The 23,354-nt window shown below is 44.7% G+C and overlaps 1 protein-coding gene and 1 long non-coding RNA gene across 13 annotated transcripts in view; one reads left to right on the top strand and one right to left on the bottom strand.

Annotated features, from left to right (window-relative positions):
- Positions 1 to 22,344, top strand: part of frmpd3 (FERM and PDZ domain containing 3) — a 54,170-nt gene extending 31,826 nt beyond the window's left edge. For 3 of the 8 annotated variants that reach the window (XM_055512539.1, XM_029166099.3, XM_029166100.3), the window contains 15 exons: positions 9,347 to 9,459; positions 9,546 to 9,697; positions 9,787 to 9,889; positions 10,170 to 10,215; positions 10,796 to 10,900; positions 12,711 to 12,818; positions 14,143 to 14,274; positions 14,487 to 14,606; positions 14,782 to 14,918; positions 15,418 to 15,544; positions 15,784 to 15,873; positions 15,943 to 16,122; positions 16,321 to 16,489; positions 17,110 to 17,994; positions 18,351 to 22,344. In XM_055512539.1, coding sequence (XP_055368514.1) covers positions 9,419 to 9,459; positions 9,546 to 9,697; positions 9,787 to 9,889; positions 10,170 to 10,215; positions 10,796 to 10,900; positions 12,711 to 12,818; positions 14,143 to 14,274; positions 14,487 to 14,606; positions 14,782 to 14,918; positions 15,418 to 15,544; positions 15,784 to 15,873; positions 15,943 to 16,122; positions 16,321 to 16,489; positions 17,110 to 17,994; positions 18,351 to 21,130 — 5,175 coding nt within the window. In that variant the 5' untranslated portion in view covers positions 9,347 to 9,418 and the 3' untranslated portion in view covers positions 21,131 to 22,344. Of the gene's footprint in view, positions 1 to 9,346; positions 9,460 to 9,545; positions 9,698 to 9,786; positions 9,890 to 10,169; positions 10,216 to 10,795; positions 10,901 to 12,710; positions 12,819 to 14,142; positions 14,275 to 14,486; positions 14,607 to 14,781; positions 14,919 to 15,417; positions 15,545 to 15,783; positions 15,874 to 15,942; positions 16,123 to 16,320; positions 16,490 to 17,109; positions 17,995 to 18,350 lie in introns of those variants that run through there. The other 5 variants (XM_029166101.3, XM_055512540.1, XM_029166103.3 and 2 more) reach the window with 4 other exon arrangements.
- The window catches only part of LOC114865097 (uncharacterized), a 55,688-nt gene that overhangs the window by 29,613 nt on the left and 2,721 nt on the right, over positions 1 to 23,354 (bottom strand). For 4 of the 5 annotated variants that reach the window (XR_008695959.1, XR_008695960.1, XR_008695961.1 and 1 more), the window contains 2 exons: positions 15,387 to 15,464; positions 3,814 to 5,194 (listed from right to left, as the gene is read on the bottom strand). This is a non-coding gene — a long non-coding RNA (uncharacterized LOC114865097). Of the gene's footprint in view, positions 1 to 3,813; positions 5,195 to 15,386; positions 15,465 to 23,354 lie in introns of those variants that run through there. The other variant, XR_008695958.1, reaches the window with a different exon arrangement.

The following is a 23,354-nucleotide window of genomic DNA, read 5'->3' as shown; positions in this document are numbered from 1 at the left end:
CAGATCAGCTAGATCCAGACAGCAGGGAGGCCAGGCTACAAATCAGCCACATGCCGCGATCTGAACCTGATGTGTGGAGCCTTTTGACAGACACAACGTATACTGAAGGACCACAGCTGACATGTCACCTGTGATGGATAATCTGCCGGATCTCATCCCACCAGCAAACAGGAGCACTTCATGGAACAAAGCAATAGGCCAGTAATGACAGTGGATGATGAGAGCGGTCAGACTGCGTACTGTGGTTAATGAGGTGCTGCCTCGGTGTGTCCACACCTCATCATTATTACATGGAAATGAAGGACATGCGCAGAATTGCTAGAGCACAACTTTCCAGTCGTCATCTTCATTTGCTGAGGCGTGGAAATGAGCAAAGAAATAAATTACTGTTTAGTATTTTGTGCATGAAATGTTATCGCAGAGTGAGACTGTGCAAGTGCGCGGTTCAAGGGAAATGGGTTCCGCTGGGCGCGACGCGCAACCGAGCCTTAAGAAGGCGTGAGAAACGGGGCTCGGGTGCTGCAGAGCGCGAGGAGAAGGCCTTTATCGGTAGCAGCGTGAGGGTGGAGGTGGGAGGGGGCGCGTGGGTGATATCTCACGGGTGGCAGCAACAGGCAGGGGGTGGGGGGGTGTTGTTGGCATGCGTGTCACTCTGCGTTGTTGCGTTGTTCCGCTGTCGGGAGAGCTGAGAGAGCCGCGGGCTCCAAGGGCCACGGCGGAGAGACAGGCACACGCTTCCGTTCTGGGCTGTGGGAATATGGCCGCCATCACTGGATCTCAGCGGCTGATCGCTGACGCTACGCACGTGGGCATCAGACCCACAGCCTACTGTAAGCTAACGGGCTAATTTACAGCCCGTTTGCAGCAAAAACGTGGAGAGGAGAGGATTGACTGTGTAAAGGTCAGGTGTATTAGCCTTTGGTGGAAGCTTGGCCACACTGCCAACACACAAAAAAAGCCTGTCTTATTTACAGTATTTATATGTCTTGAAAGGTTATGGTGGGTAAATAACAGAATAGATCAGCAGTGAAAGCAGGAGCAGGGACACAGTCTGTACTATGCTCATTCCCATTAGGACGCGGGCCGCTCTGCGCTGAGGGGAGAATAATGCCATACACATCTGACTTTCTCCATCCACCGTTTGACTGATGAATCAAACGCAGTCAAGCGGAACCTCCTCAGCCTGAGAACATAGATTCAAAATAAGCAGCCAGGGAAACTGCATCTCCTCTCTGTCTGGGAAAGCTTATTGGACGATGACGGCGGAGTTTTCAGCGTTGCTATTTCACTTACGGGAAATAGACTTCATAGCTTATTTCTCCGCTCCATATTTCATTCCATATATTTCTGCTTTGCCAGGTGGCTTAATTTGGTGTTTAAATCACGGCCGCGACGTTATTTATCGCCGTCGCTACACTGTAGCTAACGCTGATTCATTTTCTCGACGGCCAGCACTGTATGTAAACATGTTTTAAGCCTGTAATTAACATTGTTTGGTAAACATTTTGACTGCATTTTATTCATATGCGGTGGAATAATGAGAAAAATCAGAGCTCCCGCCGCCGCTGGAGCTGGTTTCGACGCAGCTCTGCATCGAATGTCACGCAATCTAAATGTAATTTGCCTTCAGCATGAGTGTGCTGCTTTAATGGATGGTTAAAGTGGATCCAAATGGAAGGTTTAGAGGATTGCCTTTGTGGTGTTTGCCAACCCCCAGCGCTACGGACACAGCTCCACACTTGGCTGCATCCACCTCTCATAGTCTAAAAGCCTAACCTGGAATGCAGATGTAAGCTCACGGCGGACGGGGATTATGGGGTTATGTAATGAACCACAGGTAAGCGAAGCATCCGTCCTCGGTTTCATGTGAGACCTGTGTAAAAACCTAAACCCTCGCAGCATCGGCGAGTCCAATCACAAGCCTGATTTACACGCTGTGTTCAGGAGCTAGAAGTGGATTAGGAGTGTTGTGTATTTATGAGTGCAATCAACGCTTTCACCAGACACCTAATATTAGAACTTGTGCTACTGCAGACTCTTAACGGTATTAAAGGCCACCCTGCGCCCTCTATAAACATTTTCCTGACGGCCAAGAAAGTGAGAGGAACTTGGAACAAGCCATTACATGGATGAGCTGCATCTCTTAACCTTGTCCACCTTTGATCAACCAAGATCCCGCTCTGAGATCTGCAGCGAGAGTCTGACCTGAACATGTGTTTGCACGTTCCCTCTCCTCCATGACACGGCGCTGATCATTCACTTCCCACACCCCCGCCCTTCTATAACATGTGTCTGAGCATGAGAGGGAGAAGGTTGCACTATTGATCTCAGCCCAGCGAAGCAGATTTAAGCTCTTTACTACAAAGCCATGTTCCAGCGGTTTGGGCTGAAGGTGAAACCCATTCTCAGGTACAGTTGTGACATGTGGTAAAGGTTCCTGTGGGGCCCAGAGAGTGCCGCTGCTGTGGTGCTTTCAATTACTAGATAAATTACAGGCATCAGAAAGGTTGATAATGAAATTGACAATAGTATCATTTATATGTAGAAACAGTGTTATCTATAATATCAGTTAATTAGTGTGACATTTAATCAACTATGCAATTTGGCAATTAAGTGAAAATGGTCCTTAATATTTTCCAGACTATATGTTTAATTACTCATTATTAAAAATAATATAGCAAATATATTCATATTTGCATTTTAAAGTCCTAACAAGTTCTGGCAAATTATTCTTTATCAAATTTTTTTTGTGAATGCAACAAAATAACTGAACTTAATAATGTAGTCTTATAGCTTATACAACAGGCACCTGACGTTATGAAGCCACATTAGAAGCTAAAAGCGTCTGAGCTGAGCAGAGCTGGCGGCTTTCGGTCCCGTCACAGTGAGGCTCGTAGACGGCGCCAGCATTTTCACGGCCTTTAGCTGAGAGGTTGCCGGGGTTAAGCTGGTCTGCAAACTGTGCGATTCGACCGGTGGGATATTAGTTTCCGTGTTGCAGTGAAGGTTATGTGGTGCAACGATGGCATCAATAATGCAGGAGCAAGTCACAGGAACAGCTGTGGTCAAAAGTGGAACAAAAAGCCTTCAACCATGTGGCCAAACAGGCGTGTGTGTGTGTTTAGGAAACCATCTTTTGGAAAATAACAGGGTATTAGATCCATGTGAATCGATCAGCGGTGCGTGTCGTGGACAGACGCCGTCTGTCTAGACTGTTCAGAGAACTCAGCCCGCTGGATCCTGTCCACTGTCATTCATCTTCATTCATCTTGGTCGAGGTGCAAATGAAGCAGAGTGGGTCAGACAGGAGGACGGAGTGATGCCGAGGCTGCAGTGATGTCAGTGTGATAACAAAGGAGACGGGTCCGTAGGTCACTGGTGCCACTGTTATAGATCAACAACATGTGTCCGAATTCAACAAACACAGTAGGCTGACGGCTGTTCATTCCCCTTTTCATTGTTAAAATAAGGGACCAAGACAAAGTAACTGTGATAGTTTAAATTGGAGGACGTCCTGAAACAAAGCTACAACTCCCACTGAAATCTATTTCCAGAGAGTGGGTTGCTCTCCACGTTTGCACTTGTTGCTCAGTGGAGTCTAAAAATGAAAGCAGAGTGATGTGTTATTATTCTCTTCAGTGTGGTGAACTCTATTGTGAAGAAGCCGAACCAATCTAAGCTCCATTCAGTCGTTCAGGTCCGTCTTAACCTTTTACAGGCTTCATCTCCGAAACAGGAATGTAATAACAGCCATGTGTTATTGTCTTTGAGATGGAAATGATGTGACTCTATATATATATCATACAACTCTCTTTTATCAATGCAGTCTATTTCTTTGAATTTGCACTCATCCAGAGCTCTTCCCAAGATTCTGAGATGACTCTTTATTGGAGTTTGTGCGGTGATTTCATCATTCGCTGATCTGTGGCTGAGTGGGAGTAAGGAGCAGAGAAGGTGACGCAAACCCTGCTGAGGCAGCGATGCTTTGTGCCAATTTATAATAGCAAACATAAGGTCCTGCAGAACAGTGGTCATGCTCCAATCTTGTTTATCTGAATTGATTTTTTCGGAATTGCAACACTTTTTTTGTTATAGAAATTGGATGTCGTTAAAGTATTTTTCATTTTCATTCAAAAAGAAGTTACGTCCTGTCACATTTGGGCTCAGTCCTACATTTTCAATTGGGTTTGTGTTTGTGCATCGCCACCATGCAGTAGATGCAAAACACCTCTTCCATATAAATTCACATTATCCACGGTCGGGGTCATTGCCACAGAACGTGCAGACAGAGATTTACTAATGTACAAATATTCACACAAAAGCATCTCTTGAAAGGCAGCAACGGCACATTAACAGCACTGAAAACACACATTTCTGTAAAATTTAAACCATAACGTGAATATTAAATACTGTAATCTTACCCAACTGAGCCATAACCTTTTAAATTCACAGACTAAACACTGGCCAGCACCAAAAAGGGGAGAGTGATAATAATTTGCAATGCAAGTAATAAATGTTAATTACCTATAAACATTCAGGAACTATTCTACTAGTTGTCCTGTTTTGACTGGGTTAACGTCAGATACTGTAGATAATCCCAAAGCAAAGAGGGGGGAAAAGCAGTTTAGGTGGTGACAAATCCAAAAGTGACAAGAGAAATAAGTCAGCAGCGGCGCTTGCTAAACGGATGCCATCTGGCCCTACTGGGGGGCCATTTGTGTAAAGAGAGGAGATGATGCAGCCATGTTGGCAGACAGGCCAGCAGGTGAACGCAGCCAGGGACAGGCAGAGGGAGGGGTCCTACAGCTACACAAATCTCTTTGTCTGTATCTTTAGGAATGACAAGAATGACAATTGTGTGGACTCTGCAAGCAGCCAGCATGTCAAGTGCGGCTTACAGAGCGGGAGTGGACCCGGCAGCAGGGATGAGAGAGGTAGGCTGGAGAATCCACCTGCAAGGAAGGAGAACAACTGGGGCCAAGCACAACAAATGATATTTGACATCATTAATGTCAAACAGAATGTCAGTGTGTACGCGTTGGTATGGGGTGCAGTGCACGGCTACATGACTGGGAGTCAAACTGCGGCGGCGAAGGACACGAAAGGAGGGATTTGCAGAATAAAGATGGGAGAGGAGTGCGAGCCGCTCCGCTGTTTAGTCAAACCACTGCCAGAGGTTTTAAATGATCCAATCCTGCAGATAAAATACACAATGAAAAGTTTATCGGCACCGACGCCCAGAACTGACTTTCACAGCAACCTCTATTTTCCCCACAGAATGAAATGGATGTTGTGTCCTGCAGGATTTCTGTGAACTGGCCGTGGCAGCCTGCGGCGCCAGAAAGGATTAGGCCGGGTGCCGATGGCGTCATTTGATTGGCTCTCTCCGTGCAAAGGCCTGTCTGTCACCACAAGTCATAAACCTCAAATCCTTACGCAAACATCATAAATATTTAGCGGATGTTTTATCGCAGCCACCGATTGAAAACGGACTGCAGACAGTGGCTGCCCTGCTGCCGGGATGACTGTCACGTTTGTAGCTTCATACTCGTCCAGGAAGACTTGTTTCAAAGTGCACTGGGGAGATTATTGTCGCCTCTGTCATAATCCTAACAGGATTTTCGCAGATCCCAATGTTTACTTCTAATTCTAGGTTTTGGCAGCCACTTGCTTCGGGCTGAGAGAGGACATCTTTGGCAAATTAAATGGAGCACAGAAGTATGAAACGTGTGTGTGTGTGTGTGTGTGTGTGTGTGTGTGTGTGTGTGTGTGTGTGTGTGTGTGTGTGTGTGTGTGTGTGTGTGTGTGTGTGTGTGAGACACATTATTAAGCCCCTAATAAGACTTGTAGCCATGACGTAGACGAAGAAATAACAAATCTAAGAAATTCTAACCATAACAATTTAAAGTGGCCTCTCGTACTGTAGCTGTTTTTGGAGGATCTTTGCTTTACCAGATTTCAAGGATTAACTTTCTCCACTCAGTTTATTAATTAAAATTTAATTTAGCCCCAGCGGCCTGCAGGACCACAACAAACACACCAGTTAACAACTAAGCAGCGCAAACTCCCCAGGGTGAAACTGAAATTAGATTGAAGTCACAAACCGCCACACGGAGGATTGTTTTTTCATTAATTATTTAGGCCTGTTCATATGTCCGTCAGTGATAAATTACCCATGCTGCAGTTCCTTCCTATTGTCTGAATTCTCACAGCAGTGATCCCATAATCTACAGTGAGTTACTCAGCGTCCAATTATTGCTTCCCAACTCCCAAGTTTCCACCGTTGATTCCGTCTCACATTCAAATTACAATTTATGATTCTGGCATTTCCCGGGCACAGTTAATCAGAGAGATTAAGAATGAGTGCAACAGTAACATAAGTGAAGATCTCTCATCAATAGGATAAGTATTTAGATAATTCAGAGGGCCATGTGGAAATCCTGCACTAATTGCTGTGTACTGGAACAGGCTCTTGATTCCTATTAAACAACAACCATAAATCTACATTTGAGACACAATCTAAAAGCCAAAGCCGCAAGTGGGAATATCTTAAAATAATTAGTTCTGAAAAATGTTGCACTAATTTATACACTTGCATTAATCAGTGTTGTTAAACTCAATGTTCTCTGTTTCATAACCTGTAGACATCCTGGCTATTTTATTAAGCAGTGAAGATTAGATTTCAGTGTTTTCATATTAGCCACTAATCAAATGTATAAATACCCATAAGCAAAAGCTTTATTATTCAATAGATGTGTGTAAATGTATTCGTATTTACCCTCTAATATGTTGATATGTTTTTTAAATATTCAGATTAGAGTCATATTTAACATATTAATATCTCTATTTCTTTTTTTCTTCCTTCTATTTTTTTGGAAAAACTGTATTTTTGCTCAAGTGAAGAAAAGTTATTCACAAGTTTTTTTTTTCAAAAAAGCAAAAGACACAAAAGGTTTTGTGTGTTCCTATTTATTATATTCATTTCATAACAATGATTTGGGCCAGATTGAGTAAATATATGATATAATTGGAGTCTGATGCCACATTCCCCAACACTGCATATTTTAGCTTTAATTAGAACCTAAAGTATTTGTAGCTAGTTTGTTTATTCCCGTCTTAACTGCTTTGGCCTAAAAATGCAACATCTCACTGCTGTGGATATAAACACGTGCTAATTATTGCACATTAGCGCGAACTTCTTTCTTATTACTAGAATGTTATCTACACACTTCAGTTTAATCCAGTAAAACCAATTAATAACAGCATGACATCCTCAGAGCTCAGTACAACCTAACCACAAGCTGCAGCCTCCAGCACGCCGCATCCACGCCCCTCTGATGACACGATAAACACTATTAACAATGACTGCTTGGCACCTCAATGTTCGGCGGCTAATCAGCTTCTGAACACACAGCCAGACTTGAACTGAAATAGAAGCGCATTGACCTCTCCAAGCCAATGACAAGCCTTTGAGGACACTATGTAAAAGGTCAGCGTTCCCGGACCCAGTACTGGTCAGCTGCTGCAGACTGGGAGCAGAGCAGGTATCCGCCGCCCTGACCTCCGGTGTTGGCATCTGGCCACAGGGGCTGCAGGGCGATCGGAGCGCGTCTGGCCCGTCCTCTCTCCCCCCTGGTGGCCACATAACTATTCTCATCCACCCACGCTGCCTTCGTCCACCTAACAAAGTACCCAGAGCTGTAGTCCTAGCAACGGCCGGGCCTGTTGATGCCCTTGGGGATGGTTTCTTGACAGAATTCCTCTGCGTCCTCCCTCGGTAAAAGGTCGGCCCCTGTGCTGAATGGTTGTTTATCTTTGCAGACATGCAGGCTTTGGTGTCCCCCGGCCACCTTCACCGCTCTCCCTTCTGTTCAGGTTTATACCACTTCTTTTGAATAACTGGGGAGTTTGATGCGGCACAGTCTGTGTTGTAGTGACACACACCGCACAGAGGAGACTTTAATCCTCCATTTGTTGTTCTATATCAGTCCCGTATATTTATGTGACTTCAGCTGTATCTCAGCTTTCCGAGTAGATCGTGATTTGCATAAAAATACTGACAGTAGGATGAAGCATCCACTGCATGCGAGCGATGGACAATGTGCGAAGAACAAGAATGGAATGAATAGGGTGCACAATCAAAATCTATGGGGAGAATGTTGGTCTTTGATTAACAATGAAATACATGTAATCCCTTTTGGGAGGCAGAAGCACCTGCAGTGACATCATTTCTCACTGCTGTGCTCCTCTGATACAAATACATTATCCTTTCTCGTCAACTAAATGCTGAATATGGAATTTTCTTTTTTAATGATGGTTTAATTCAAATTGAGAGCGCACAGATTTGCAGGCATGGAGCGAGCTTAAGAGAAAGCCTATCTACATATATCACTCTGCATCTGATACCGTGACACGAAGCAGAGATCAGTAATGCACCACTGGAATTGTAAATGAGCCGCACTCCCTCATAAGCCACTGTTTCCAGAAACAACAAGTGACACGAATATAAATCTGAAGTATTGACTAATGTGACTCAGCCTTCTGTTAGTGAGTTTGTTCTCTGCCTGTGGCTCTCAGAGAGGTATTTGCGCTCAATAGTGTTCCTCTGCATAATAATGGCCGTGGTCATGCTCCTCATGTGCCTTTTTTTTTAGCCCATCTGTGCCATTAACATTGCGATCGGCATCTCATCTTTAGTCATCGCAGTCATCGACGCGCCAGATCACAGATATGAGCCCAAATATCTGGCTCTGCCTCACACGTCACCGCGTTCCATCCTCAACCCTCCGCCACAAGCGCACAAGCCCACGTGCCACACACACACACACACACACACACACACACACACACACACACACACACACACACACACACACACACACACACACACACACACACACACACACACACACACATTCTCACTGCCTCCCACACGGGCAGCCGTAAAAGAGCATGTGTGGCTCACAGCAGCAGCTCGGTCCACACTGGCAGAGACCGGCAGATTCGGGAGCCTTAATGTGTTAGATACTCTGCGTGTGTTAGAAGTCCTTGATGATCACATTTTTTTAAAGCAGGCCTCAAATGTCAGTTGCTTTTCGTAAAAATACCTATGTTTTTTAGTTCCTTCCTGCACATTTTTCAGGGCAGTGCAGTAAACAATTGAGCTGGGAGACATTTTACAGCTTCAGGGGGAGGGTGGGGGGTTGTGAACGTGTGGAATGCTTCTACACGCGTCTGTGCAGACGCGTTCCAGGTAAACGGTTCCTTCATCAGAAGCAAACGACAGTGAAGTAAACACGGCATTTGATTTTCTGTGCCTGCATTTCCCTCTTCTTCCACGGTGCAGGTGGATGATTGCGAATCAGAGAGAGGCCTTTGCAGTGCAACCCCGTCCCATGCTGCTCCCTCCTCTCAGGGGATGGCCAAGGTCCAGGATGGACACACAAACGGATGTGACAGGTACACGCCGCCCGCTGGTTGCCGTCGGCCCCCAACTGGAAAAGGCCTGACAGCACGTGGCGTTCGCCTCCGCTCGTATTTTGCAGCTCTGCGATGCTAGAGAGCCACGATGGCATGGACAGCGGCACCCTGAGTCCTGCCTCAGCGCGACAGGTCACCATCCAGCGTCACCCGACCCAAGGCTTCGGCTTCATTGCGGGCAGCCAGAGGCCCGTCATCGTACGCTCCGTCTCTGCCGGTCAGTCTGCTAACGAGTGGCACATCCTGTGGTGGCCTCGAGAGCGACCTTTCCTCACGCTGTCTTCATGTGACCCGCCACATCCACAGACGGCCCCTCCCTCGGCAAACTTCTCCCCGGAGACCAGATCTTGGCCATTAACGAGGAGACGGTGAGCGACGCGCCCCGGGAGAGAGTCATAGACCTTGTAAGGTAACATCCTTTACTGTACCAGGAGGGGGGGGGGGGGGGGGGGGGGGCACGGGGGGGACCAGCAACACGGGCAAGAGTGAGTAAAAAGGACACGGGTAAAGAGGGCGACTCGAAAGGGAACGAACTGTTACTGTTCCGTCAATATAAACCTGTGGATGAGTCACTCCGTTCGCAGCTGAAGGACGTGGAGGAAATGGCAGATATAAAGTGGAGGAGCTCTCTAAATGCCACGGCGAGCGCGGCGTTATCTAACCCGTTCCACTGTGTTGTCTCTCCATAGACGCTGCAAAGACACTATAGTTCTCACTGTGCTGCAGCCCCATCAGGTAGTATAATGGGACACTCACTCTCTTTCATGTTCCCCTCCCTGAGGATTCCTCTTGCACTTCATCAGTCTTAACTCTTTTCCTTTCGCTCTGAATCATAGAGAAACTCCACACGGTAGACAGACATACAGCAAATTACTATTCATGGTCATGCCTACACATTAGAGTAATTTATAAAGCCTTGTAGAACAGCACTGTGTGGGCACATAAACACCTACATGAGACTTTTATTAAGACACTGTGTGCATTCATCCATACAGGGGAAACGGAAACGTACCATTCATTTAGCCTGACCTGGATATATTTAACACGAGACAAGTACAATAACGCAATTATGAAATTGAAAACAAATTGGATTCTATATGTACTAAATTGACAGTTTTATGGTGCTCAGGCCAAAATGTGTTTTTGCGGGCAGGATTAGAGTGAAACAGGATTTTTCAGCTATTGCACTGTAGCATCATTAGTCTCCTCTTTAGCAAACGTCTCCATAGTGCTGGGAGTCACATGAGCGCCTCTCTCATTTACATGTTTCCTTTCAAGCCGAACCAAGAGTTCTCCTCTCTCTTCTTGTCCTCAGTCACCTAAGTCTGCCTTCATAAGTGCAGCCAAAAAGGCCCGTCTGCGAACCAACCCGCCCAAAGTGCGCTTTTCAGAGCAAGTGTCCATTAGTGACCCAGACTCAGTAAGTTCAGCCTGACACGTCTGTCTCTGACACTTGCATGAAAACATATGTTGTTGCCCCGTCCTAAAAGTTTCATGCCTTCTGCCTCCCTATGATTTCAGCCTGAGCTTCTGTGCTCTGTGTCTTTGTTTGTTTGACGTTTGACGAAAGGAGCATGCACAAGGTGAACTCTGGGAAAACTCTTCATTAAAAAAATATGGCAGTGAATTACGTCTCGGTAGTGGGAAAATTACAGCAAGCACGAGACAATCCACATAGAATCAGACGCTGGGGATCATGATATGTCAACATTCTTATTTCTATTTAGAACTTAATGAAACAACGTCGACAATGCGACGGCTCATCACATGGCGCATCGGCTTCTCTGTAACCTTTGGATGAAGCCGACGGAGCGTTAAGCAGACAGCTCACGCTTGATTTTCATTACATCTGATGGAAGCATCCACTTTTGTCTGACAGTACCATTAGTCAACATCATGGGAGCGCCAGAGGGTTCCCTTGGCAGAACTAGCCAGAGATCCATTCATTGCATGGAAGAGAACTGGAAGGTTTGGTTTCCCCTCCCTCGTTTCCTCATTACAGGAGGAGGAAGGGATTGCATTGATTGGTAACAATCACACGTGTCAGCTCGTCGCCTCTAACCTGATGGCCAGACGTTATTAATATTCTATCCCCAGTGGTTAAAAGCCACAAACTGCTATTGATCACCTGAAGGCTTATCAGTGTTGGCCTCCTAGCCCGGTATTTAAGCGATGAGGTTGCGCTGTGAAGGTGCGAGCTTGTAACAGTTTACCACCACAAACAGGAACAAAGGCAGTGGTTCGCAGTGAGAAGCGCTGGACCCGTTTGTGGTGGCGCTTCACTTAATGCCGCAGTGTGTAGAGAGATCTGCTGGCTTCTAACTCAGGGTTCAGCTGCTTCCAAACTGCGCGGAGGAACAGCTTGGTGAGCCTTGTGAATGCTTAAGTTCTCCAGAAACAGACTGCTGGGCATCTGCTGTGGACACAGCTCCACATTTCAGCTGCAAGCGTTTTCCGCGATCTATTGTTGTAATAAATCAGCCTTCTCCTTATTGTCAGAAGTCATTCCTCTCTAGGTGCAGACTGCTTCACTTCCTCCGCAAAGGAGGAAATGCAGAAATAGATGCAGGGTTCGATTTGGTTCTTGGACACAGATATGGAGGATTTCACTGGGGCCTCAGGCTGCATCCAGCTGCACCCTTGTGCCACGTGTCGCATTAAACCGCCCGGATTTATCTTATTACATTAAGATACTTTCTTTCATTTTGTGGAACCACCTTCAAACAAAGTGATTTTGTTATGAGGCCCCCAAGGAAGGGAAAATACACAACAAGAGGTTTGAGAGAGTGCAAGTCACATTCCAGCAAAGAATGAACTCAACTGTGTATCATAAGTTTTCTTCTAAAGACTGCTCTGAGTAAAAGCAATAACCTTGAATCAGTCCTCTTCTCCTCCACTCACACAATCCTGTGCTTTCAGTCCCACCATCCAATTTTCTTTGCATGGCATACACATTGACTGCATAGACTGGAGAAATGTAATAAGCCCTTCTTTGATGCTGATACAATGAACGGGCTTGGCCTCCTGCGGCAGAGTTTTGCTGCACATGCAGTACTTCAGTCAAAATGCCTCTCTATTGTTTGCATAAAGCATCTGTGTGTCTCACTCGCTCCATAGCAAAGAACAAACCCACCTGTAAAGTTTGAATTGTGCAAATAATATTACATCATTTTTGGTACAATCAATGATGCCAGTAAAACAAATGTATTCTGTCATTCAATGCCTTTCAGACAATGCTCAAGGACGACTCCTTGCTACTCATACCAAACGTGTTGAAGGTGTTCTTGGAGAATGGACAGATTAAGTCCTTCACATTTGACAGCCGTACCACTGTTAGGGTACGTATGCCGATTACAGCCGAGCGCCAGGCAAGTCTGCCACGCATAACGAAGCGTTTAAATGGGTCGACTAGACTGACAAACTAACAGAGGCTCAGCATAATGTTACAGCATCATTTGAGGGACGCGTTTTGTGAATAGCTGGGGAACGTGAAATGTAAATGTTAAGGCAAACGCAGCGAAGCATTAGCGGCTAAAGAGCCCCAGACAATGGTGGAGATCAAAAACAAAGCCAGCAAACAGGAATGAATACTGGCCTTGGAGTCATTATGTGGCCAGAAACACCACTCAGCATCTGCGAGATGTGTAAATTGCTTGCTAAAGAGTTATTATCTTAAAAGTGTGTAATGTCAGGTTTCCATTCAAAAACGAAAAAGCGGCTGTCAAAAAAAGAAAAAGCTTAAATACACGGTAACTTTTAAAAGGACTAGCTTGATTTAGCTTAGTGCAAAAGCCAATGTTTCATATGAGGTTCAAATGAGTCAAAGTCAATTTTTCAGCTCACAATTTTTTGTGCATTTCAATTGAACTTGCTTACAGCGTAATCTAGGTGGAATTTCAAACAGGACGTGTTTGAAACAGCTCTGTTTTAGTGAAATGTTATCATATCTGGAATCTCACTAACGTGATTAAGGATATAAAAGCAACAGATGAATTCAGTCAGACAGAGGTCATCCCTGTCTCTGTGTCTGCCTGTAAGATGAGTCTGACATCTCGGAGCAGACTCATTAAATGGACTCTATTAGATTTCACAAATCTGTTCCCTGCTGGTGGAGTGAGACGGAGGGGGAAGAGCAGAAACCGAAGAGCACTTTGAAGGAGCGATAGAGGAAACTCGCTCCTGTCAGCCCAATTAAATAGAATCTGAGCATAAGCAGGCAAAGATCAATAAAACAATGCCAGGGATTAAATCACTGGCACAATAAGATGCTTGCTTGTTTGCTCATTAGACTGTCTGTTAGGTAAGGTATTTTTAGCTGAAGCATTCTGGGGGTCCTTCTGTTTGATTGTGTGGCTTCCCCAGGCATCATTTAATGTAAACTACACAGGTCAATACTGTTAAAACTGCTTATTTCTGTTACTCAGACGCAAACGCTGCTTGTGTCCCATCAGAGAGAGCCAATTTAAACTGTTTATGCAGAGCAAACCATTAGTGCATATGCAGTATTTTAGAAATCTTAATGAGCCTCTACGCTGAGATTTACTTCTAAACGTCAGAAAAACATCCTTTGATAAAACTGTAAATATGATGTGCTGCCTCGCATGCTGTCGTAGCAGACTGTACTTGGGTAATGTAACGGCTCCCACCTCTCCCCCCCTCCAGGATGTGATCTCCTCCCTGCAGGACCGCCTCTCACTGCGCTACATTGAGCACTTTGCCTTGGTGCTGGAGGCAGGTGGCCTGGACCACAATCAGAAGCTGCATCTGCTGCAGGACAACCAGCCGCTGACACACGTAAGGAACAAAGGAGGATTAGTCCAAACGTTTTTGCGTGCATGCGTGCACGTACTGAGCACTCTCCTTGGCCCAAGCATGTGAATGCACATAAATTACTGCGACAATATAACCATACAAGATTCTGCATCTGCTCACTCACGTAAACTGCGCTGCGACAAATGTCACAGACACAGTTGTTATCTACCTGACACCATTGTTTGTTCCCTCAGGTGGTGCACAGAACCTATTTTCAAGGGATGAAGTGTCTGTTCCGCATCTGCTTCTTCCCCAAGGACCCAGCGGACCTTCTGAGAAGAGACCCCGCGGCATTTGAGTACCTCTACATACAGGTTAACACTGTATTATAGGAGAACTTAAAGCGTGTCATTCAACCTTTTCAAAAGTGAATTCACATTACAATATGTGCACTTATGTAACAGTCTGCAATTAAACAGACTAACGATAAAGCATAGATGTTGTATAAATTATCTGCATGCAAAGCTAACTTTCATTATGTTGACATAGAGTCGCAATGACGTCATCAAGGAACGCTTCGGCATGGACTGGAAGTCTGACATCACGCTACGATTGGCTGCGCTCCATATCTACATCACTGTGTCCTCTGCACGACCCAATCAGAAGATCTCGCTCAAACATGTCGAGTAAGTCCAAAAAGTCTGAATTAACTTTTATACGAAGTTACAGACAAAAAGTTAGAGATGAATTTGATGTATGGTATCATTAACACTTCTGTATAGCCCCTCATTGAGTCTGAAAGTGAAGTTTGTTCATTCAGAAACGTCTAAATGATTAATAATTAATCCCAATAATATTAAAAACTCTAATTATTCATGGATCATTTTCCATGTGTTGTTATGAGACAAAGAAATCCATTTCTTTGTGAAATTACATCTCTCCCTCAATTTGCTCATTTAGTCTTCAAAACCCCAACCTAGCAAGTTAATTAGCTTCTCCATCACATCCAAAGGAGCAGAACAAATCCAGTGAGCTTGTTATAGATTTAGAGTGGCCATGACAAGTCAGGAGTCACAAAGGATGAATGATAGGCTCACAGTGTCTGTCTGTGGCGGCAATAAAATTCCTGTGACTCGCCAGTGTGTTCTGCTTACTGTGGGTAAACCTCTGCCACCTCCACCACAGAAAAGAGTGGGGACTGGAGCCTTTCCTTCCACTCACTCTGCTTCCCACTGTGAAGGAGAAGAATGTGTGTAAGAGCCTGTCTCAGTTGCTGAAGACCTACCAGCATCCACCGCCATCAGGCAACAAGGTCATACACTTTTTTACACAATACACAGTTTTTTTAATCTATTGCGGCATATTCCAAGGCTGCTTCTGCTTGATAACCAATCCTTTTTCTTAGGGTAAGCAATTCATCTTTATAGATGTAACTGTTGCATAACATGTAACCAACTTCATTTAGGACATATGTGGCTCAACAGTGCCCCCAGGTGGATGTTGCAAAAGCTGTTCCTTTTACAAACCAGACTATTATCATTCTCCGAACAGGTGCCCCCTCTCCAAGGAAAGTTGCAGTACATGCGTGTACTCAATGACCTGCCACCGTTTGGAGGGATACTGTTCCACACTGTTGGACTGGTAATATTTTCAAATCTGATGATGGATAAAAATGATCTGCAAATAGTAAAGCTCCTGTGTTTTCCACAGGATGAGAAACAATCAGCGACCACGCTGCTGGTGGGTCCTCGCCATGGCATTAGCCATGTAATTGATCTGAAAAACAACCTGACAACAGTTCTCGCGGAGTTCAGTAGGGTTGCCAAGATCCAGCTGTACCGGGAGAGCCAAGGAGTGGCTCGGGTGGAAGTGTCAATTCACGAGGCCAAGGTATAGCAACACAGCCTGTAGCGCATGCTACAAAACATCAGCCGCAGCAATACGAATCCTACTGCAGCAAAGAATTAGTGAATTGGTTCAATGAATAATTACATTTTATTTCTCTTTTATTTATACAAAGCAGTCTTATACATTTATCATGCTATTACAAAATGAGCAGGCAATTCATATTGCCTGTCTGCTAAATAGTCTCCTAATTCCCCTCCCTCCCACCCTCTGCAGCCTCTGGTCCTACTCATGGAATGGCCCGATGCCAGTAACTTTGCGTGCCTCATCTCCGGTTACTATAAGCTGTTTGTAGATCCTAAGCGGACCATCTATTTCCGGACCCCTGGTCAGTCTCAGCTGACCAAGGCAGGTATGTTTGTCGGTCTTTTTGACTTGTGGGAAATGTCAGGCAACGTATGAAATGTCAAACAAAAATTTCCCAAGAGTAGCAATGTTTACTTACAGCTCAAAAGTAAATTTTCACAGATTTAAATAAAAATGTTTTTAATCTCAGCATCACAATGAGTCAGGCAACATTTGACAGCCTTCATTACATGAACATTGATCTGCTTCTTCATCGAGTGAAACCATTACATGTAGTACCCAGGCTATCCTGGAGCTACCATCCCATGGTGCCCTCTGCTGTCCTGCTGTCTCCTGTCATCTCCATAATGATTCATTAAAAATGGGTTCTCCATTTTTCTGAGAGAGGGAGATAGGATAACGTCAAGGAGTTTTTGGCTGTTCAGACATGAACAGATTCTTTAGCCATCTGTTGCCTTGTGCTGTAGTCCCCATAAAAGAAGAAACCATCATGCCATCACATTCCACCAGAGTCTAAACCTCCAACCTCAAACAAACCTCCATCTCTGCAAAAACAACCCCATGTGACCACCAGCTGTTTCCTCTGCTATCCCATCTGGATCTTCTCTATCCCCACTAGTTTTTAACACCTCAAACTCTCCACTGCTCTGACAATTCTATCCTCAGATTACAGAAGCTCCCACCACGCCCACCCACGTTCTGGGGCAACTGGCTTGCCAAGTGGAGGTCGGCGGGGCGACGAAAGGGAAAGCTCACACAGAGAGCCGGGGGCTTCTCGGGCCCTAGTTCCAGCAGAGCCTCAGCATCTAGGCCTGTGTCATGTACACCTTCGAGAACAGCAACAATTTCAAGAGCTACAAACTCACACCGAAGCTCAACTCGACATCAATGAGAATTTTATCTCCCAAGAGACATCTGGTCGACCCCGCACAAAGTCAGATCCGATTCAGCAGAGTACAGAGGAAATAGTCGTTTTAGAAAATCCTGCAGTGGACAATGCAGGATTCAGGGTCCGAGCTCAAACGATGGGGCAATCCCAGAAAACCTCACGATACTTCTGTGACTCATGCAAAGCCAGGTTTAGGGCAGAGGGCCTGTCACCAGATCTGCGCAGCAGTGGGAGCTCTGGGAAACACTGCTCTAGTGCTTGTGCTTCTCGAGATGGAGGGGCTGTTGACCTAATTGCCCTTCCACCCCCAGGGAATGAAGAGGATGAAGAGGAGGCAAGCGGTAGCGGAGAAAAGTTGCAGCCACCACCACCTGCTATTGCAGCCCCACCACCTGGTTTTAGGGACAACAGTTCAGATGAGGATGATTCAAAGAGAGGAAGGAAAGCACGAACTACTGTCAGTGCAGGGGTCACCACTGGGAAGCCAGCCCAAGCCAAGGAGGATGTTCCTGTGACACTGATTGATAATGTGGCCACAAGAACAGTCCGAGATCATGCCCAGGAGCTAGATGACGCTCTGGTGTCAACCTTACAGGCTCTAGAGGCTTTGGCGGCTTCTGAGGACTACCCCCACCACCCTCAACAGCCAACACAGACTGCAGGTCAACAGCCTCAGTCATAACACAGCCCACATCTCAATTCAGTAACAGTTTTGATCAATCATTAGTACAAATTAAAAAAACATGCCCATATTAAAAAGCAAGAATATCTAGAAATATCCTGATTTTATAGTGGCAGTTATTGTTTAATAATTTAGCAATGTAGTATTAAGGTATGGGTTAAAACAATTGCTTCTACTAAGTGGAAAAGATTGATCCAGTTGAACGGAAATATATATTTCCCATAACTACAGTAAAACATTATAACAACATTTTAATATTTGTATTATATTTGTATGTAGTAACTTATAATTTTTGTTGACTATACTAACAATGTGCTTTGTTGCTTTCTTCTTTAGGGCTGATTGTCTTAGCTGCCATTACACCTGAGTCATCACTGGACTCAGGCCACGAGACCAACTCCTCTGAACTGACAGATGTTTCTGAGATGGTATCGGCCATGAAGCAAAACCAGAACCAGGCCTACCTACTAGCTCACCATATCAACAAGGAACGTATCCTGTGCCGACGGGACTTTCCCCTGGCTATCCCCGGTTGCACTGCAAAAACCATAGGAACCGGGGCATTCTCTGTGGGACAGATCCGTGCTGGCTGTCCTCCCAAGCAAGTAATTCTCAGTAAGACTGTTCCCTTTAAAGTCAGTCCCAGTCAAGACTCAGCAATACTAAGTGTTGTGACAGAGCAGGAGGTCAATCAAGATGCTATTCAGACTGAACAGAAAACAGAAATGAAAGCAAACTCTGAGTCCACCAAAGCAAACACCCCTGATGCTCCTTTTAAGTTACCTGAAGAACTTAAATTGACTGATGCTTCAATAATAGCTCAAGTGAATAAAGACCAGAAGATGCCAAATTCTTCTGAAGAGACAATGTACCAAAACCTTTCTGAGGGTGTAAAGGGGAAGCTAGCAACACCTTGCAATACAGATACTAGCAACAAAGCCTTATCAATCATCTTGCCTGTGGACAGAATTGCCTCTGCTAAAATTTCCCCAACTAATATGTGCCAAGATGCCGAGACTGCCTCTAGTGAGACCATTAAGCCTTCAAGCACTGCAGACCTTTTGCCAGTTGATGACCTTTTCTGTACATGCCCAGTGCAACAAGAACCTGGTTCTCAACTAAGATTAAAAGACCCACAAGTTCAAAAGGTAGTGGTATTTCAGTCCTCCTCTCCCACAGACGATGAGCGTCTTCGGGCCAAAGGCCTCCAATTGGCTAGCAGCAAAGAAAGTGCAGTAAGAGTAGGAGCAGATCCAAGTTTGGCAAAACCTAGCCCTCAAATGCAAACTAAGTATTCCCCTCATCTGCCTGTAAAGGTAGAGAGAAAAGAAACAACTGAAAGCAAACCAGAGAGCACCCAGGTCAAATCACAACCTGACACACAGAAATGTCAAATAAAATCTTTACCTATTTTAGATGACTTAACAAGTAGCACCTGTGTAGATAAGGTCTCAACTCTCCCAAGTAGAGACTCAAAGAAACAAGGCAGTGGTAAGGGAAAATCCCAACGCAGTGCCCATTTCTTGAGCTTTAGAAATCTCCTTTCAGCTACATTCCCAGCAAGAATGCGAAGAGAAACTGATGAGCGAAGAGCTCAGCTGCAGAAGGTCCGCCAGTATGAGCTAGAGTTCTTAGAGGAGCTGCTGAAACCCAAATCATCCCAGGGAGAATTTATCCCTCAAGGATCCTCGCCCGTGCCCTCAGGTACCCCGTGTGCCTGCCAGCTTCGTACCAGTCCCGTCCTAAAGGCACCAGGTATCTCCAGGGAGCAGAGACGGAGCTGTGACTGTAAACGAATGTGCAGGGGCATGAGGCTACCGGACACACCAGTTGGGTCTACAACAGAGACACAACACAGAGGCAGAGATACGGTTTCTAAAGCCCAAGGTGCAACAAAGAGACCTCAGACCTTAGAGATCAAGACCACACGAATACGCTCTACCAGCCTTGAATCAAGAGAACCAAGGGGGGAACAGGGCTCATGTTTGCCCACCTGTACTTCTCGAGCAGATTGCATGGGAGCACCACAATATAAGAAGCTCCAGAGGCGATACAGCATTGGTGAACTGGATAACAGCACTAGCACACCTGTATATGCTGAGGTGAAGCCCAAAGCCAAGAGTCTAGAAAAAGAAATGGAGAGAGTGAGGGCCACAGGGCTGAGGCTTCCCACTCCAGTGGAGCCAGTCCACACTCAGTCTCACCAAACAGAGGGGAAGGGGAAGAAGGGCGTGTTTTTTATTCAGGGAGAAGAGCTACTGCGTGAAAATAAAGAAGGGCCTGGTGAAATGCTGCTGACCCTGCCAAGTGAAGACAGCGATGATAAGGATAAATGCTGCTCATTCTGTTTCTGCTACAGGAAATGCGAGGCAGCGGATGAAAGCAGCGAGAAAGATGAGCTCTCATATTCCATACCTCTTCAGGTCCTTCCAGGCATGGAGCTGGACTCACATAGCTTTCCTGTAGTAAGCAAGACACTCCAAGTTCTCAATGCAGAGGATTGCAGTGGGGAGGAAGAGGAGGTGGAGGAGGAAGAGCCACAGACACAGGAGATTGACCTGAGGGCCTGTTGTACACTGGAGGGGAGCTTGGCACGGGTACAGGCTCTACAGGGGAAAACGTTTAGCCTACCTGATGGTTTTCTAAATGCCCAACTGGATGCTAATGAGTTACTAGCTATCCTGCGTCAGTGTGCTAACAACCCACAAGCTGAAGGGGAGGCTCGTCTTCAGCCCTCACGGATCACAGAGTACAAACAAGAGCTGGCGGTGCGCTTCAAAGAATTCCGAGCGTCGTGTCGTCGAGTGGCAAGTGTCGAAAAAAGCCCAACGCGCATGCTAGCTGTGGTCTCGGCTAGCTTCCAAGTGTTGTGTGAACTAACTCAGACGTTCATTAAACTGGTCAGAGGGGTTCGTTCAGAAGCCCAAAGGCTACAGCTGTTAAAAAAGGTCGAGGAAGTAGCGATCAACTACACTTTGCTTTTGCGCGCAGCGGAAGAATCAATGGGACACTCAAGCAGCTTGCCAACAAAGACGGAGAGTCCTCAAGTTTCCTCCAGCACCAATAATATGAGCTCACTCACTCGTCCCATCAAAACAACTCTGCCTGCTCAGTAAAAATAAGTCTGAGAGAGATGTAATCGGAACAGTCCAAACTGTGGATGGCTAATCTATCCAAACTCATTTTTGATTTATTGTTTACATTTTTTACAAAATGTGCAATGTATCATGCTCAATAAAAATTGCAATGCAGCCTTTCCATCCCACGTTTACAGGCCCTGAGGTAGGCTCATGAATCTTTGAACTGTACACCAAACTAATGCACAATGGAATAAGAACCCAATGACAGACTGGGCTATACAGGGCTAACCACCTCATATCACAATATAAATACCGCATTATAGCAGAATATTTTATATGTAATATATATTTGAGTTGTGTCTCCTTACCAAATAATTTTAAAGTTTTGTGAAGAAAAAGGTAAAGAATATATTTGAAATGAGTTAAGAGAACCATATACATTATAAGAAATCATAGAAATAAATGTACACTCTGGACAAAAATATTTCAGAGAACTCGTCAAGTAGCCACTTCTGTAAATTGCGTAGTCAAAAACGTTGGTTGATTAGATGGTGATGTGTTTGTCTGTTGAAACTTCTAACTGTTGTAATGCAAAATGGAGATCTCTGTTGGCTATGTTAACAATGTCGCATAATGATACAACAGTCAAACGATGCAGCGATGGGGAATGAAAACCACAAAGAGGTCTGACACGCCTGACCGGCAGAAGCCCATTCTCTCACTATCACAGCGCAGGTCTGACACACGCCTGCTCAGGGCAGATAATGTAGCAGAGACCCAAGTCTTATTCATCGTAATGGAATTAGTGTTGCCACCTCACTCAGCCGCAGAGAAGGCTACTTCACACCGTCATGATCTAGAGCTCACTCACTGCATCTCACTTGTTGTGAATCATAGTTTTGAATATAACCGTCCACTCTGCAAGTGAGTAAGCTTATCACACTAGGATTTTGCACAATCTCTGAAGTCAGCGCTGAAGCTGAAATATATCCTATATAATGTTTGAGTCAGTGTTTTATATTCACTCTGCTGCTATAAAACCTAAGTCAGCAGCACCGATTTTACATAAATCATCTCCTCAATGTTAAAGCTTATCTGTTTAAAAGATCTTTTTATTTAGGTTTACGGATATACTATAAGCTAATTTGCTTTCTATGTGCTGTTATATATTGTGCACTCTAGCAGATATATAAGAAACACACAAAGTAGTTTTTTATGTATTTTAATAAAACTAACACATCTGTCCCCTGTCTGAAATCTCCTTTGTGACTCATCCTCTTGTTATTACTGAAGATTAATCACAGAGGCTTTGTAACTAATCCTGGACAAACTGTTAAAAGAAGGTGCTGTGAAGCTAATTTGTGAAGCCAAATTTTGAGTGGCAACTAAGCTCTCACAATGTGAAACATGATGCAATACTGCTTTATTTTGAAAAGAATGCAGAGGCCAGTGCTATGGAAAACAAGATGGCATTCAAATAAGTCAACAACCCCGTACAAAAAGGCTACAGTGTAAAATGGAAATAAGTCAAAATGCTATTTTAAACCTACATTTGACTGATAACAGTACAAAGGCACATGCCGTGTTTTTTGTGCTTTGATGCCATTTACAAAATAAAAAGATGGGACAGGGGAAAGTTTATCACTGTCTTGCATCACCTCTTCCTTGACAAACCAACAGCAACATTTCTTTTCATCCTGTATACTGCTGTCAGAAGGTTTTTATTTCATACCCAGTCATGTTACTGACATGATGAGATGTGAGATGATCCACATGATCCAACCACCATATTACAGCTTTTTCTAATCTTTTCTATATCTATATCTACAGTATATCTTTTGTCCTCCCCTGTCCCATCTTAAAGATGTGTTTCTGGCATCAGATTAAAAATTTGCTTTTTTAATTGGCTTGTAATTTATTGACCCAACTTTTTTGATACAGTTCCTACTTCAATGTTTCATAATGAATTAATTTTAGGATACTGCGGGCCACAGAGTTCATATACCACAGTTGTAAGTTTTGATCATTGCATATTATATATGTATATACTGTAGTCAAACTACAATACTTCTCATTTATCACCAGCTGTGTTGCACCTCTTCGCTTGGTTTCTAACCAGCGACAGTAACAAGCACTTTCTCTTACCAGTTTTTCTTTGCTCTTGATGTGGCATTTCCATAATCATATGCAGTGTTTTCTCTTTCACGATACTGCATGTTTTCCCTTGCATATTAGGCTTTCAGGGGCAGGTACTTTGACC

This window comes from Betta splendens, chromosome 10 (assembly GCF_900634795.4).
Source record: "Betta splendens chromosome 10, fBetSpl5.4, whole genome shotgun sequence".
Taxonomy (NCBI): Eukaryota; Metazoa; Chordata; class Actinopteri; order Anabantiformes; family Osphronemidae; genus Betta; species Betta splendens.
This window is presented reverse-complemented; position numbering and strand designations above follow the sequence as displayed.